General features: G+C 42.6%; 1 protein-coding gene across 1 annotated transcript; it reads right to left on the bottom strand.

Annotated features, from left to right (window-relative positions):
* Positions 1-1,344: 1,344 nt before the first annotated feature.
* On the bottom strand, positions 1,345-14,084 carry AQP4 (aquaporin 4). The gene is made up of 5 exons (XM_063395084.1): positions 13,992-14,084; positions 9,670-10,084; positions 8,587-8,751; positions 8,155-8,235; positions 1,345-5,780 (listed from the first exon to the last, which is right to left on the bottom strand). The coding sequence occupies exons 1-5, from the start codon at positions 14,021-14,023 to the stop codon at positions 5,502-5,504; spliced, it is 972 nt and encodes a 323-aa protein (XP_063251154.1). The 5' UTR covers positions 14,024-14,084; the 3' UTR covers positions 1,345-5,501.
* Between the last annotated feature and the right edge of the window lie 3,791 nt (positions 14,085-17,875).

Raw genomic sequence — 17,875 nt, 5'->3', positions numbered from 1 at the left:
GCTGAAGCCAGCATTGCCATTGAAGCCTAGAGTAAGGACATTACTCACCCAGCACAGCTCAGCCTCTCCATGGGATCCAAAAAAGGCTCAGATGAGATCCAAAAGCCTCATCCACATGCTCATACAATGGGGACCATGTTTTAAACTTGTGATACCTTAGTGGCAGTAACCCCCGGGTAAGATGAGTGCTACAAAGATCTCCCTTGCCCACATGGTTGCTTTTGTGTTCTTCCCAGGACCCTTCATCTTAACACAGTCAGCTCCATCACTGTTTGTAGCTCTCCAGACACCTATATTCCTGTTTTGTGCTTGTTTCAAAATGTCGGTGTGGCTCCTTCCTCATGTGATTGTGACTCCAAAATAATTTTACTAGTTCCACCTAAACTCCCTTGAGTACCTTTTTCAGTAAGGTACAGATCATGTGTGTATTAAGTTGTGTACAATATATACACTTCCCTAAGCCTCTTGTGGGCTGCCTCTGGGGCTGGAAGAAGCTGAAGGCAAGAGCTGAAGCACTGCAAGGGGTGAATATCAGGCATGAGCTGTTCCTGCTGATTAGAAGCCATCCCAGGTGATGTGATTGCATATTAGTCATTTTCAGGATCCTAATTTACCTCCATTAATGTCATTGGAACTAAATTTTGGATTCCAAGCAAAGAGCTAGACAACTAGAAATGTAAATGTCACAAGATCTGATTTCCATTGGTGAAGATCATCATGAGAACTTGGTCTCACAAACTGTGTTTTAGTGAAAGGTGTCTGAAGCACCAGTACAATTTCTATCACTTTTCAAAACCTCTCCGCTAGTCCTGTGAGGTTTTAATCCATTTGGCAAAATCAGTGATGTACATATATGACCTGGTCTCAGCTGGGATAGAGTTAATTTCTTCTCAGTAGCTGGTAGAGTGCTGTGTTTCTGGATTTAGTATGAGAATAACGTTGATAACACATTGATGTTTTGGGGTTTTTTTTATTATACTGCTCTTATCTCAACATACAAGTTTCAGTTTTGATCCTCCTCCCATTCCTAGGGGAGGAGTGGGGGAGGTGAGCGAGTGGCTGTGTGGTGCTTAGTTGCCAGCTGGGCTTAAACCATGACAGCATACTGGCATAATTTTTGCTTTAATTGGTTTAGCTCATTTCCTTAAAGATATTAAATCTTTTGCACAAGCAGCTCTCTTCTTTGATGAATATTTTTCCACAGTAAATCATTCATTCTCTGTTGCACACACTTCCAGACTCCTCTTAGACATGTTCTACGGGTTGGATTTGGGGCTTTTTCTTATATTTCAGTCCTGAGCTTTAGGATCATGAAATGTTTCCAGTGACCACAAGATGCTGGTTTTTTTTTAACACATTTATTTGCCACAGTAGTGTGAGATACAGTAGAATACATGTGGGAACCAGACAACCATGTATTATTTTATAGTGAATTTTTCAGTAGATTATTCCAAATATTACATATGGAAATTTTAAATCCTATTACATTAGTTCTGATATCATGGTAACTAAGCACTTAAACAATAAGCAGTCTTGTGGAAAAATCCATATACACAGTTTATTTTACCTCATTTGTCCTACATTTCAGACTGCAACAGGATGACTTAGATCATATAAGTGGGTAGCAAATACTTCGGTCTATATTTACATATTGTCTGTCTAGAAAGTCCTTGAAAAACTCAGATACACACAGGCTGAATTGAGATACAAAAAATTGTGCATGGTGTTTTCACCTCTCACCTTGAGAACAAAGACTCACAATGTAAATTTTCACATATTTTAATAAGATTAAAAATATTGGATGGTGTATAATATCCTGAATGTGTTACACAGCTGGTAGATAAGATGTTTCAGAGCACAGCAGCAGCTGCTCTGCCATCAAGCACTACTAGAAGGTAGATGGCCATCTAGCTTTCTAAGCACATACTGTGGTAATTACTAATAATCAGAAATAAAGCACATTTTGAAAAGCTGATATGCAAATACATGTGACAAGGCTAAACACGGCATGAGATGAATCTCACTCCTACTTCCACTGGAAGGTGGAACACTTAACAGAAGGGTTATCACGACAACTTGAATGCTGCAGGGTTTCCTTTTTTTTTTTTTCCTGAGAATAGTTAGAATTCGGGTGATGAACTCCTCAGAGTATACGCATCCTAAAAGGTATTTGTGTGGAATCACCCTTAGTTTCCATGCTTTCTTTTCTGAAACCCAGTGACTCAATATTATGAAGGTGCTTGTTAGAGTGCAAATACAGCATTGAAAACAATTGTGCCATCATGGAGTAGTGAGACTCATCCAATTTTTGGGGGTCCCAAAAAGATGACAGACCTGCCAGTCTTCCTGTGATATCCATCCACCATCACAAAAAAAAAAAAATCCCACCAAAAACCAAAAAAACGTTTTAAGAGGACATCAAGTATGTTATGAGGTGCACTATGGAGCTGAACAGCTTTAGAACACAAATCTCACTCAAACAGTATCAAAGTACACTAGTTCTAAAAAAATACCAAAGCAAAAGTATCTTGAATCCATAAAAAGGTCAGGCTAGTCTATTATTTAACCAAGTATGACTATTGTACAGTGATGCTACTATTGCAAGACAGCTTAGAGGAGCACACATCCCTGTGCTAAACTAAGTCCTAATGGATGCTGAAGGTTGATGGGAGGGTGATGTTCCCTTATCTAAATGGTGGTATCTTGTGGTGGGGCAGAACTACCTGTGAATACAGCCACTCCCAAAGTTTTACTTTAGGGTGGGTCATAAACCTCAAGGTTTAGAATGAATCTTCTTCTAAAATTAGGTATATTGCCGAAAGCCTCAGATTTTAGAAAATCACATTGAAGTGTGTGAGAGAAGCCATTAGGCCTCAAAAAAGCTCAGGATTTCCACTGTAGTCAATGACAAACTCCTCCAAGAGTTTTAATCTGTGGGATCAGGAGCAGACCTACCACACATGGCTTACCTGCTAATGTCTAATGGCATGGCATCAACCTTTACTGTTTGGTAGCCTCTATTTTAGCATCCCTTCTTTTCCCTGATCTTTTCAGAAGTCTCAGGATATTCTCATCAGTAAGGAGTTCTGCTGGTTCTGGGGCCAGTTCTGGGTGTTTGTCACCGTTCATTAATACAGAGTGTTTCAGGAAAAAGATCTCCTAACAGAGGTGGCTGGTGCTATGCTCACATTATGCTCACCTCAGCAGCAGAATCAGGCTGGGTGAGGAAAACACACATCAATCCATTTGTGTAAAGGACCCTTAAGCATAAAAAAAATCACAGCTTCTTAATTAAATAACACAGTACCATGCAAAATTCACAAATTAAGGAGTGTCTTTAAATACAAAAATGCAAACCTTTGCTGAAAAATCCACCAATTCTATGTGTATTACTCTTTACCTTTTTAAGCCATGCAAAAGGTTTAACCGAAATGTCCCTTTAAAAAATACAGATTGGAACTATATATATATATATATATACACATACATAAAGCCCAACTAAATGCCTAGACAAACCCTCAACAAGTTTTGACCTTTCTCACTGAATCTCTTTATCATGGTGTTTATCCATCTGAGCAGAGGTCTAACACCACACCTGTGCTGCCCCTCCCTTGGGAGACAATCCTTGCTGTGGGAAGGAGCTCTTATCTGCAATTTGACCTTGTCCATTGCAGGTCCCCAGCCACGCTCAGCTGCAAACGCATGACGGAGTCATGGATCTCATGCTCAGTGCAGGGAACTTGCACCACACTAACAGGGTTTAAGGCAAGAAAAATGTGAAACTTGAAAAAGGACATGCTGGGACTATACCAGGCTGCAAGCTGGGATACTAGAATTGCCCTTGGATCATAGTGCACAGATTTGAGGGCTGTAGTGGTTTATTATCTCATTAGAAACATCTAATTCCCTGTAATAAAGATTGCATGTAGAGTATGTCAAAGAACAGATGAGGCTAATACAGCCCACAGTCAGGACTAATACTTTTTTCCCCTCTCTTGTTGCTAAATAAGCAGGGGTAGCTTTTCAATTTAAAAATAAAAAACTATATAATTACAGCAATAATACCATGCTCCTGACTGCTCTGCAGCTGCATATTGTAAAACTCAAAGCCACTGATCAGAAACAAAAGCAGTAAGTCAGTAACAGCTTTACAGAAATGTTCTGCTGGGGCAATTATGTCTCGCAAAAACCTCTATAGGGGAAAGACTGTTTACTAAACATATTTCATGTCCTTTTCCCCCTAAAACACCCTGCAAGCACTTGAACCTTTTTCTAACAACAGATAAAGAAATCTTTGCCAGAGGTGTAGTTTATGACTATATGAACACTGGAACAAGCAGGGAACCTGTTCAAATAGTTAGGCATCAGTTACAACAAAAAGCCAGAAGCAGTCATATTTTTATCATGTTATAAAAAAATATTTCCCAATCAGTGTCTCAATACAGTTAAAAGTTAAAACCCCTCTACATTACTAATAAATTAAAAAAACACTATCTCCACCCATCTCGTAAGAAAATAGGTAAGTAATTTAAACCTTTAGTTTACATAAATTAGCACAGAAATGTGTATTCAAACAAGTGCACTGAAAACAGATATGCCTTCTTTTCTTCTGATATCTCTTATTTAAGTTATTAAGTAACAGGAAAGCCTTTATATTCTTTGCATGACCTTGAGAGTTTGCTAACACCAAATGGTCAATAGTCAAACCCCAGGAGAATATTTCACCAGATAGACAATGGCAAGAGGGAGCATGAAGTACAATCAACTGCTTTGCAGCCTTATTATCATACACTTCAACATTCCATTTCAGCATATTTACTCTTGGGGATGAAGGTAATGTATTTATATGGCAAATCATATGACTGAAATTTAATGGGTTGATAGAATTTTTTTTAAAAAACCCTGTTAAAGTACCATTTTTTTCAGAGGTAGTTTGCAAGGCAATAGTGATGTACATGAGTGGAAACAATACTCCTTTTCTTGACTGTGGATAAAACTCTTAAATAGTGCTGGTGCTGTCTCTGAACCTCGCAGAGAACGCTTAATGGGTAAGACATTATAATCAGAGCTGACAACAGCCAATTAATTGTCAGAAGAACAATCTGATAAGTAGGTCTTCATGTCTATAGGCATTTCCTGATATGTCTTAACTGTCAATCTGAATGTTACACATCTCTATCTTGTTATTGGCTGATTTATTTAAGGAGAATGCTTCATCTCGTTTTTCGACTTTGGGTTCGCTCCAGAAAGAAGGAAAGGAAAATACTAGGAACAAGTCTAAATTTGGAATAATAGATGGGGAATCCTCATTATTGCAAAGTCCTAATCTTCCAGCTGAGCAGGCGTATGGTTTGGTGACACCACTCCATGCAGCTGCCCAGACAGTACCTTTCAAGAAGTGGAAGGTTCTCAGTCTAGAGGAGATCTGTTTCTTTAATGGGTGGAAGGATATCTGTGGACGTGCTAGCAGGCTGTTCTCTGCTTTCAGTGCTTCTTGCTAGTCATACGGAAGACAACACCTCGCTGGATGGATCTCTTCCCTTCTTGTCCTCACCCCTGTCGATATCAATCACATGAACTATGCCAGGCTTCAGGATCAGGTCATCGGTCTCCACGTGGCTCCTGCTGTCGTCCACCTCGATGTACTTGCCCTTGGAGGGCTGGGTAGCCTTACCAAAGACGTCTTTGAAGCGCCGCTTGAGCTCAACATCTGGGCAATAGACGTACTCATACAGAGCACCGGCAAGGACTGCTCCGATTATTGGTCCCACCCAGTACACCTGCAAACAAAGAGGTGGAAAAAAACCCAGGCATTAAGCTCTTAAATTAACAGCGATAAGAAGATTGACAAGCAGACCCACTTCTTCAAAGTGAAATAATTTTGTCAAGTTTTATTGATCTATCTTTTTACAGAAAGCCTCTTCTAAACTTTCCATCTCTCACTTCCAGCTGTAGACCACTCTTGGATTCTTAGCCCCGAGATTTGGTGATAAAGTGTCTTTTGCCCTCTGAAACACCTTGTGCCAGAAGCAGAAGAAGAGTCAGGAGTCACCTGTTCTCATTTTCCAAGGTTGTTCATTCTTTCTTATCTCATAGATCTTTCTGTGCTCTGCCAAGGTTCCTGCTGCAGCAGAGAACTCGTGGCAACTCCTCCCTGGTCGGGCGATCTCAGCCGTTTCGTACCATTCCTCTGACCCAACCATTGTCCACAACATATTCCTTATTTACAACTAATTACCAATACCTATCACCTATGCTAACCATGTCACCTCTACTCTAAACCAATCCCTTGTGACCCAGCACTGCAGAAGATGGAGGGCAAGAACAAGAAGGAAGAAGAACAGGTCCATGCCCTGATTGCTCCATCTTGGCTCTTCAGCCTCCATTCTAAGAAACTCCAAATTCTACTTTTTCACCCCGTGATAAACTGACTATTACTCATTTCACACTCTTGAGACTTGTAATTCCTCCTGGACTTTATGCCAAGGTTTCCAACCCCCCTGTACAGACTCCAAGCCCCCCTGTACAGGTTCCAAACCTTCTGCTCGGGTCCCAGACTCCTCTGCCGGGGTCCCAGACCCTCCAGGGCTATCAGAGAGATGCCCTGGACTCCGACAGACCACAAATAGGGACTCTTTGCAAGAAGGCACACAAAGGAAACATCACTGTAGAAAAGTGATTTTCCTTCTGCATTTTGAAACAAGATGACAACGAACTTTCAAGGAAAGAAAACCCTTCCTAGTGTACACACAAACAGTTCTGCTTCAGTATTTCAGACTTATGTTTCCAAAATATTTCAAATTTGGCATCTAATCCTACAGAATACACCAGACAGTCAACCACAACAGGCAATCTGATAATCTAATTTGAAAAATACAATGGACATAACTTTGTAGGTACCTATCTATTTCATCATGACAGACAGCAGTGCAGTAACATTAGTAGGTGCCAAAGCCCACAGGCTCCTGTCGATGGTATGCCAATGTCACTGCTCTGGAGGAGAGGAAAAGGCTGTTTTTCCAAGTGGCCAGGACAGTAACTAAGCTTCTCCTGCAAGTTTCTCCATGGTACATTTGTTTATTGTTTATAGCTTTAGTTATAAATTACAGGCTTCCTCAGAGTATGGATAATTAATCTTGTGAAAAACTACAGCAGTTTTTCATATGAACAAGCCGTGCACTGATAACTGGGTAAATCTGCCTCAATAGGATAACTCTTGGGAACAAAGTTACACATGGTATCGTGTTTGCAGAATTGAAGCCTTAGGGCCTGAAGACAATGCTATTTCTATTATTAGCTGCAGTGGGAGCAATGTGGGCTTCATACTTTAAAAATCAAGAAAATCCTTATATGCACTGTAATATGCAGTTCTTCCAGTTAGCATGGAAAATGTCCCTTGAAGTGATTTCCCTCTCTATAATTAGGTGAGGCTGAGCTGTGATCCATCTCTCCCTTATAAAATATGAAATATTTTTTATAAGTTGGATTGTTGGATGCTATAGAAATTTACTGCTTATCATTCACAGCCTGCTTATAACATTGTTTCCTGCACAACAGCTCCTGGCTACGCTGACACTTTCAAACTGAAGCAGGTAACATCTGGCCTGGTCTGCAAATACCAGACCGCAACCTCTTCATCTCTCACTGCGGGCATTTGCCGAGGCAGGTTCTCCCCCAGGAACCAGATCACAGAGGGTCCCTGTTCTGATTTTATACATCTGCCCCAGTTTGCTGCAGAACCAGGTGAAACGTGAAGTCGACAGAATTACTTCCACAGCTCCTTACCAGCATGACCAGCGGGGTTTGCGATCTGCCTTGGAGGATTTTTCCTTCCAGCAGTTCAATTCTTTCAGTCTCCCTGGCTTGCTTTTGTTTGTTTGTTTTGAACTTCTTGTATGATTTCCCTTCTACCCCAGCTATTACCTCCACAAAACGGCCCCTGAATAGTAAGATGCTATTCCAACATGCTGCATGCTGCACTGCAGTCTTAGGTGAGGAGCATGATGATGCCTAATATGGGGAAGTCAGTGCCTGTCCTCCTCAGGGATGGTCCCTATGGGATGTACGGGGAGAGATAACTGAAAGCAAATGATGTATGAAAAATCCTGATCACTGTTTGTCACTACAATGAAGGAAGTATGAAAGGAGAGTTACCCATTGGTTTTCCCATCTGCCCATAATGACAGCAGGTCCGAATGATCGAGCTGGGTTCATACTGGCACCGGTGTAATTGATCTAAAGCAGAGAGAAAATGTTGCCTGTTATTAAAGTCTGGAAGGTAATGATTCCATTTCAATGGGACAGCCTGTTTTTGCACACCTCCTCCTCTTTACAGCAGATATCAACACTCTCCTGAGTCTTAACACAAAGTTTAAAAAATCACATGAACAGCCAGAAAAGTTCTGGTGCAACACCCTACTCAAGGGGACACTCCTGAGACTCCAAAGGGCTTTGGCATGGATCTATAAAGAATACAGCAGCTATACACCTGAAATTGCTCTAAAGGTCACAAAAGTTTCCATTTACTTCTGAAGTAGTCATAAAGGGTAAAGAGATCTATTTTTTAAAGAGGAAGCATTAACTTACAGCAAATAAATGTCCAATTGCAACAGAAAATCCAATTGCTAAAGCTACTGAACCAGTGACATCACTTCGTTTTGAATCACAGCTAGCAAAAATAGTAAAAACCAGCTGGAATGTAATTATCAATTCCACCAGGAGTCCATGCCCAGCAGAAAGATCTCTGTGTACCTGAAAGAAGGCAAAGAAACATCAGAAATGAAGAAAATGTGATTTGGTAAATCAGAAAGCCATCACATGCATAAATTGTATTTCAATAAATGGTATTTGTAAAGAGTACAAAGTGAAAGACAATGATAAACTTTTAGAGGTACAGATTCCCCCCTCTTCACTCTTCTCCCTTTATTTAACTTTAAAATGTTGGTTTTTTTTTATTTTGAGAGCCATGGAAAAACTGCTGGACTGAGAACAGAAGGCTTAACAGTAACATCCAACTGGAACTTCAAAGTTTGACTGCAGAAGTATAGTTTATTTTTACACAGGGATTTGCAAATGCTGCACTTCCCTTTCACCATTTTTTTTCTTGGGAGCACTGTAATTTACTATTCAATTATAAATTCATTAATTAGCCCTGACTTAATTAATTTAAATTTCAATTAAAAATTAAGCAGTGTGCGGCTCAAGTGCATTTTTAATAAGTCCTGCAACAGGGCTAACTGATGGCATTCCTTATTAGTTTAGAACAAAGCTGAAATCTAAGCCACAATCTATTTCAAAAGTATGTCATTTTAAATTGATGTTTTTTCAATCCCCATCATAATAGCATGGAATTAATTTCCCCTCCCCAGACCATATAAAAATGGCATTTCATGCATACATTATTTAAATTTTGTATGTAAATTAACATTACCTGCTGTCATCAGATTTGGGGAAGTTCTAGGAAAGAGAGCTTCTATAAAAAGCACAGCTACAGCTATTACACTGCACAAACCCATCCTAAGGAGAGCTTTAAGCCCTGTCTGGGTGCTGTAAATAAACCAGCAAGCTGTTACAATCTGTGCCTGAGCTCTCCTCACTCTGTGTGGCACTGATTCTATTTTCTCGGGGTCTGAGCTAGCCTAGCTGGAGAGGCAGAGGGGCAGTGATTACCGCGGTGACTCCCAGGCCTCCCACCACGCTGGGCGGCGTGACCAGGTAAAGGATGCCCGCGCCCACGATGGCTCCCAGGCACTGGGCGAGGATGTAGAAGACGGACTTGGCGAGGCTGATCTTCCTCGTGCAGACCATGGCCACGGTCACGGCAGGGTTGATGTGGCCTCCGCTGATGTGTCCAAAGCACTGCACCATGGTGGCAATGCTGAGTCCAAAGCAGAGGGAGATAAGGACCATGTCCACAGGCAGGGGCTTCTCTGCTCCACCCCAGTTGATCGTGGAGCCAAGGCTGAGGAGGACAAAAATGAGCATGGCCAAAAATTCTGCCGAAACGGCTTTCCAGAAGGGCTGAGTCCAGACTCCTTTAAACGCCACCATAATTCTCTCACACTTACACAGACGTCCACACTTACTGAAAAGGAAAGCAAACCTTCATCAGAAGTCACCAAATAAACATTACGCTCTCCTGTTAGGGGTTGTTCTTCAGCAGACTTCAGAGAGAAGATGGCAACACTGAGTATCCTTGGACTAAGACAACCACAGACTACATTCCTAGAGCAGACTGACCTTAAAACATGCCCACTGTTGGGAGTGTCTGCAGGACAAGGGTAACTAATCACTCCTTGTGATAACTCTCTATATGTTCAGCTCCCAAAAACAACATCTTTTGGGAGCTGTGTATTTTGAAATGATCATGAAATTAAGTGTACTTTTCTGTGCTAGCTGGCCTCTGATTTAGAGGCTGTAGAGCTCTACCACTTCCAGTGGCCCATTGATCACCATGGCCATTAAATCAAGAAAAAGAGTACAGGCCGCTTTTCACAAAGCAGGTAAGATAATTCAATAAAAACCAGTATCTTAGTCGAAGCCTAGTGGTTTTGATGACAGCATAGTGTTGGGGAGTTGCCCTGGGAACCAGAAGTGAAAGTTTATTTGCTTGAGCACTCGCACAGACCAATATTTCAATTTATATTTATGCAAAGAGCAGTTTCTTCACTGTGGATGTTGGATGAAAATTGAACTCAGGCAGGAGAATAGATGCAATCCTATATTCTGACCTTTAAATCAATTGTGCAATCAATAAAGTGCTTTCTTTTGGGCTAATAGCACCGATTGAGCTGGGGAATAGAGCAATATTTTCTGTATGTGTGGCGTGTAAAACTCTGCATGGCAAAGAAAGAAGTGTCTTTGCTTTTCTTCCTGTCTGGAGATGCTATTTATTAGTCTACACTGCCTTCCTGATGAGTTACAATTTTGCTAGATGTTCAGATACCTATGAAAGTGGGTCACCAAAGAAAAGTTATTTGTGGTATTAATAAATTAGGAGAATAAGCCAAAAGGGAAACATTTTAATTAGTTTCTAAGGAATGCTAAAAAGATTCTTCTCTAAAAACAAAAGCAAGAAACATCCAACCCATCCAAAAAGTAGAAAACAAAAGAAAGAATATTCAGCTGCTACATTTGGGAACAGAATTTCAAGTGGAAGATGGATGAATTTATGCTCAGTTATCTAATGTAACTGAGCTACAATGCATATTTAATGCCAGTTACATCAGAAAGAAGCATAAAAGGCATGTCTGTCCTTTTCAAGCCATTGCAAGAGGAATGGCCCATGAATTTCTTAACAGTTCCAGTGAGTTAGGGAAAAGCAATTCAATGCTGTGAGTGGAGCAAATAAGTTGTTTCCCTGACTCATTTCCTAATCTAATTTACTCTTTATTTTGGATAGCCCTTTTGAGCTCTATCTCAGTTCTCTAGACTCTCAGATGAGAACAATTATATTCTCTCCTAAAAATAGCTCTTGTAAAGTGCTTCTGATCTTCTAGAGAAGTGAAGCCAGAACCTCAAAAGAGAGTAAAGTAATACCCCAAATTTTCTGATTTTAGGTCAAACTCAAGACAAATGGAAACATGTTTTTGTAAGCTCTCATATTAACAGTCAGTTAAAGACCAACCATCTAGATTAGACTTTTTGTACAAAATGAACCCAAAATCATTGCCTCCTTCAAAGCTCAAGTTCACAGGTATTTGGCTGTTCTTACCTTTGAACCTTACGCCCAGATTCACACTGAAACCCAAAGGCTTACCTCTGATTCCCTTAATGCTTTCTCACTAATAATTTATCTTAGTGACCTGAGATATCGGTGCTATATCCGTACTGAGAAAACCTCATTTTCCCAGCTCCCTGGGCATGTTCCAGGGGAACATAGGGATGGCACATACAGTGAAGCCCATGAAAGAGAAACCCGGGTGCACAGACAAGGGAAGCAGCACTCATATACTCTTTTATCCCTCAGCTCATCTGGGATGTAACCTGGATTTCCCTGGTGCAAGCCCTGGTGTCATATTCAAGAGTTTTGAAAAATTTCCAGCCACAAAGGGCATTATGGGGGGAATGTAGGTTTATGGAGCATGGTGACTCCTGATGTCTTTGTTCAAATGTGTCTGACCATCTCTTTCTGTACTCAGAGAACAGTGAGATCAGCAAATTAACTACACACCTTCATCCTGGAAAGTGGACAGAAAAGGGTGTTTGCATTTGGCATTAAGATCATGAAGTTGGCTTCTCGCTAGTTGTGGAAAATCTTGGAAAATCACCTTAAGAGTGAGTGTGTGTGTGCATGTGGAAGATCACACCTTCTACTGGGCTGCTGGTGGGCCTGACTAGAAGGAGGCTACCACTTATGGAAGACAGACCTCATATTGTTTCTCCAGCTGGGAGCACGTGCAGTCAATCAAGTCAATATTATTTGCAGCCCTGAAAATGCAAAAATGCTGTATGCAACCCAAATGCTTCAAAAACAAAAGCTGGCTCATCAACCTAAGTTTTTGTTTTTCTAGAACACCATGCTACGTAGAACTCTGTCAGCTATATTGACAGGTAATGATCTAAATATCTATTTTTAATCCATACCATTTTATTTTTTTAAGCAGCCTGTTTTTCTATGATTTCAACACCATGCCAAATGCTCAGCTGTCAGGGGCAAATTTTTCTTTTAAACTGCACACCTTTCCTCCCTACAGCAAAACCCCTTATAAATGTTAATAAAAGCTTAATACTGTGTTTGAGCCCTGAGCCCAGGTTTCTACTTAAATACAAAGGCAATCAGCAACTTAGAAATCAAAACCACTCAAACATCCACTATGTGTTCACCATGCGGTTAAATTTAAAGGCTGGAGATGAGACAGAGTGATGGCTGTGACAGGTCTGAAACTGAAATGGGACCTCTCAGCAGCTAAGATTTCCTATCAAATTTGCAAAACAGAGTTTTTCTTTGAGCAGTTGTTGTTCACGTTTTCCTTAGACAAATTCAAAATACAACAGGAAAACACTTTCATGTGATGGTCACACATTAATTTCACATGTGGCCACACTGGAAATTCTCTGGTCTGTGCTACAAGATTACACAGTAAATTGTGTCTGATAGGGCAAGGTGGGTTTTGCAGATCATGTTGCCGGCAGGGCTTCAGGCATGGTTATAGCTTCAAAGGCATAACAATATAAATCATAACAAAGGTTTTGATACAAAAGTCAAACAGCATTTTAAAAATTCTTCGTTTGCTAGCTAATATCATTTCAAGGAGCAGAGCACACGTCCTGGGCGCAGGCTTGGGGCCAGCCCCGTCACACGGCGCTGCTGTCACACAGGTCCGTGCGTGCAGTGGCCACTGACAGTGGCATCTCCGCACAGAACTCCCACGCCGCCCGTCCTGAGCTCGCACCGCCGTGTTGCAAAACCTGCACTGTCCCAGGGCTTGCCTGTAACCTTTTTGCCTCACTTTCCAAAAAGCTGTTAAATTAGCGACTGGCACGGCTATCTACAGCAGGTGGGCAGCCTCGGGAGCTCCGTACAGCAACTTTTTCGCTGTGCGGCACCTGGGCTTTCTCCACTCACGGCTCTCCACTGCAGGACCGCAAGTGGACAAAACAAGAGTTTTAACACGCGGAAAGAGAGAGTGAGTTTGCTTTTCTCCGCACCCCTCGCACCTCTGATGTTAAAACTCCAGAGCGACCGATGGGCTCCGATAGTGCCTTGGGGAAGGGGGAGCTGCTGCCTGGCTGCCATCCCCCGGTGCAGAACGCAGCAGAAAAGCCGCAGCGCGGAGCCCCGCACCTGCCTGCGCGCCCCTGCGGGGGCCGGACAGTCCCTCCCGGGCCGCGCAGCCTCCTCGCCCAAGCTTTCCCATAAACTCATTTTTGGTCTGGGGGGGCTGTCCCCGCCCGCCTGCTGTCCCCTGCCTGTCTCCTGCCTGTCCCCCGCCTGTCTCCTGCCCTCCCCCCTGCCCCGCTCCGCGCCCCGCGCAGGGCCGCGCACTCACCCGCGGCGCGGAGCGGCCGCTCCGTCGCTCATGCCTCCCCGGCGGGCGCGGCTGAGCGGCGGGGCCGGGCTGGGCCGGGCCGGGGCGGGGGCGGGCCGGCTCCCGAGCGTGCGGCGCTCCCTACCTGCTGCGGGCCTCGAGGAGCGGCGGCCGGGGCAGCGGCTGCGGGCCGGCCGCGGTCATGTGCCTGTGCAGAGCCAGGCAGGGGGGTCGCGGCCGCCGGGCAAAGAGAAGCGGGCAGGGCCGGAGCGACAGCGCTGTGCTCCTGCGGCGCGGGGCCGCCCGGCAGTGGGGAGGACTCAAAGGCTTCTCAGTTTCTTCTCTGCCACTCACTGTATTGAAGGGAAAAAAACCACTCCTAGCTCAGTAGCCAGGGAGTTTTAGCCATCTGAAATGCCTGTTAATACCTTACTAGAACTCTACTGGTTACAAAATGATAGAATCATAGAATATCCTGAGTTGGAAGGGACCCACTAGGATCGAGTCCAACTCCTGGCTCTGCAAAGACAGACTCAAGAATCACACCATGTGCCCGAGAGCATTGGCCAAGCACTTCTTGAGCTCTGGTGCTGCGACCACTTCCCTGGTGAGCCTGTTTCCACTGCCAAACCACCTTCTTGGTGAAGAACCTTTTTCTAGTGTGCAACCTAAACATCCCCTGACACACCTTCATGCTGTTCCCCCAGGTCCTCTCACTCGTCACCACAGGGAAGCAATCAGTACCACTGCCTCTAATGAAGAAGCTCCAGACTGTGAAGAGAGCTCCCCTCAGTCTCCTTTTCTTCAGGCTGAACAAGCCAAGTGACCCCAGCCCCTCTACATATAGCTTCCCCTCTAGGTCCTTCACCCTCTTTGTAGCCCTCCTTTGGATGGTGTCTAATAACTTTATATAATTCTTATATTGTGTTTTGTTTGTTGAAGTTGCTAAATTGAATGAAGTTTTGACTAGTATGAAATGCCAAATGGAAGCCACTGGAAAATCATGTTTAAATTAGACTGTGATGCTGTCTGTTGAGGAAATTCACACAGTCATTGCTCAGTGCCCCTACAGCATGAAAACAATTAAATGAAATACAGCCCTTCATGTAAGAAGTAAAACCACAGAGTCTCCTGAGGCCCCAGGCACAACTATTCATTAGAGAATGCACAGAAACTGTCACTTGAAGAAGACACGGTTGAGAATGGAACACCATATATAGAAAATCTGGCTTAGACCTTTGCATGTTGTTGAATATGTGCATAAGTTATATAGAAGGCATTCTAAGGAACATATTCAACTATCAAATGAGGCTAAACTACAGATAAAGCCATGCATCCATGCAGCAACAGTGAAAAATAAAAGTTTGGCATGAACAGCCAGCCTCTACAAGACACATTGCACCAGATAATCCTTCTAACCATGAGTAAACAGTGCCAGATCTCAAGATCTACTTCAGGAAACCACAGACAGAAAGTCCTCCCTGAGCTTCTGCAAGGAGATCATAGATAATAATTTACAACAGTGAAAAGCGAGTATAAAGTATAATACTATCAATTAAGGATACCATAGACAAATTTGTAGACACAGCAAAAAAAAGTCATGTCCATATATTAAATGCTTACCAATCACAGGTTATGGCAAATACAGGCTGTCATAAGGTACAAATGTAGGTGTTTCTCTCAATTTGCCTGCTCCTCCTCTAAAGCTATGTCATAAAGGATGCCAAGAGACACTCACAATTTAGTGACAAAAGAGAAACTGCAGGCTTAATGCTTGCTTTTTTTGTTTTCAAGCTTCACTTTATTTGCATATGTCTTGAGCTTAGTCAAGGGAGGGGCAGGGGTTGGGTGTGTGTAGTCATCATTACACATCCCTGCTCTTTCATTTGCTGCATTTGGGTTTTCAGTTTAAGGTCTTCACAACCTGCTGCAGTGATTGCAGAAAAAACTCACTTGTCCTTTGGCACCTTTTGGACTCTGCCCCTTTTACATGTTTGTTTGTTCACAAACAAAATTCACTTAACAAAACCAGTAATTGCTTTTCCTTTTCTGGCAGATAGTGTATATCTGCTCTTTTTGATCTGCAGAGCAGATCACTGCCACACAGAGAAGCCAGAACATTAATAGCTTCTGTCACTGCTACCGTTCTTATTGTGAAAGATCTTCTGGAGGATTAGACAAAGGTTGTGGCCACATAAAACAGAGAATGGCAATGCTTCAGGCACAAACCTGGAGCAAAGTGCACTGTGCCAGCTCTGATCAAACAGACTGTGTTCTGTTGAAAGCACAGAAGACAAGGAAGACATCCCTTGAGATGGCTCTGAAAATCAGAGAAAAGCTGCCCCAGTTTGTCCAAGGGTAAATTTGCCAGTGTTGGCAGCTGGGGCCACATACGCTCTTTTTTTTTTGTTTGTTTGTTCATAGTAGTCTTCCTTTTCTTTTTCCTTATATATTGTCATCTTTATAAAACCTGAGTTAATTAATTTTGGACTTCTATCAAACAGTGACTTCTATCCTGCCACTGTGCTCAACATAGTTAAGGAAATAACTTACAAAAGAGTATTATGAAAAATTTAAAGACAGTGTTAAAACTTAATCCATGTGCAGAGGGGGGGGAAATGTGCAGAGGAATCTAGCTGTGCTTCCGCTTCTCCTTCACTGAACATTAAGTCTGAGTTTCTACAGTAATTTCTAGGGCATCATGAATTAAAGATCTCTGTAGGAACTTAAGCCATGGTGAGAAGATGCTGCAACACATAAGACATCCCCATTCTGAATAAGAACTTCCCAGACAGTTGAAGCATGCTGGATCTGGGATTTCGGTTTGGTTGGTTATGGAGGAGAGGGCACACTGCCAAAGTCAGAGAGGAATGTGCAAACAGCTAATTCCAGCTAAAACAATATGAGGGATAGGGGTAGAAAAACTCCCAGCAGTAGATTCTGTCATCTCATTGAATAGCAGTGTGGGAAGGGTTCCTTTGCTGCTATGGCAAATCTCATAGGTACCCATCCTGGGCAACTCTGTCAGACTGTGGGGTTTGTCAGCCAAGACTGAAACAGATGGAAAGAAAGACCAAAACCTAAAAAAAGAACACAATTTAGAAGCACTGTTTTCTCACTGTGTTTTCTCAGTGTCTTAGTCCTTTTCCACTTGTAGCCAGTGGATCTGGACTCTATCCTTCCTTACATTGCTGTTGTTAAGCTCTTCAGCTTGCTTGACTCCTCTCAGCATCACTTCAGGCTTTTAGTTTCCAAAGCAAGAAGGTTTACATGCATGTGCTTTCTCTCTCTCTTCCCCTCTCTTTGTTCTGGGTATTCCTGCCTTTTTCAATAGACCTTGAACCCACCAGCCAGTTTCAACTACAGCTGATGGAAGATCAGAAATCCCAAAGCTGTTTAGGCTCCTGCCAGTCCCATGGGCATGAGTGGCTGCAGGTAACCACAGCAATAGGGACACTTGCTGTCACTGGCAGGGCAGACTCCAAGAGGATTTGTAGAAGTGCTCTGGTGATGGAGGACTTAGTTGCTGTTTTCAAAGTGGTGCAGACTCCTAGGAGACCAAATTCCTTTGACTTTCCTTGGCTCCTGTTGACAAGAACATTTAAGGCTGCGAGCCTTTTCAGAAACCATTTGCAGAAACTCTCAGGCTTTTTTTTTTTCCTGAGCGATGAAAAGTTTCATTCTGTTGCCACTAATAAATCCCTCTCCCCTCACCAATTTGTGTTTTATAAGTTTGGGTTAAGCTTTGTCTACTAAAAGGATCGTACATAAAACGCCGCTTACTGAAATGTGATCTTTGCACATTTCTGAAGTTTTAATTTTCCTGCGGTGTAATCTTGTTACTTAGGTCATTCATTTTGTCACGCCTTGGTATCAGTCGGGTCCAGGTTTGGCTGCAGGGCTAT

This window comes from Prinia subflava, chromosome 1 (genome assembly GCF_021018805.1).
Source record: "Prinia subflava isolate CZ2003 ecotype Zambia chromosome 1, Cam_Psub_1.2, whole genome shotgun sequence".
Lineage (NCBI taxonomy): Eukaryota > Metazoa > Chordata > Aves > Passeriformes > Cisticolidae > Prinia > Prinia subflava.
The sequence above is the reverse complement of the archived record's forward strand: the minus strand, read 5'-3'. Positions and strand labels throughout refer to the sequence as shown.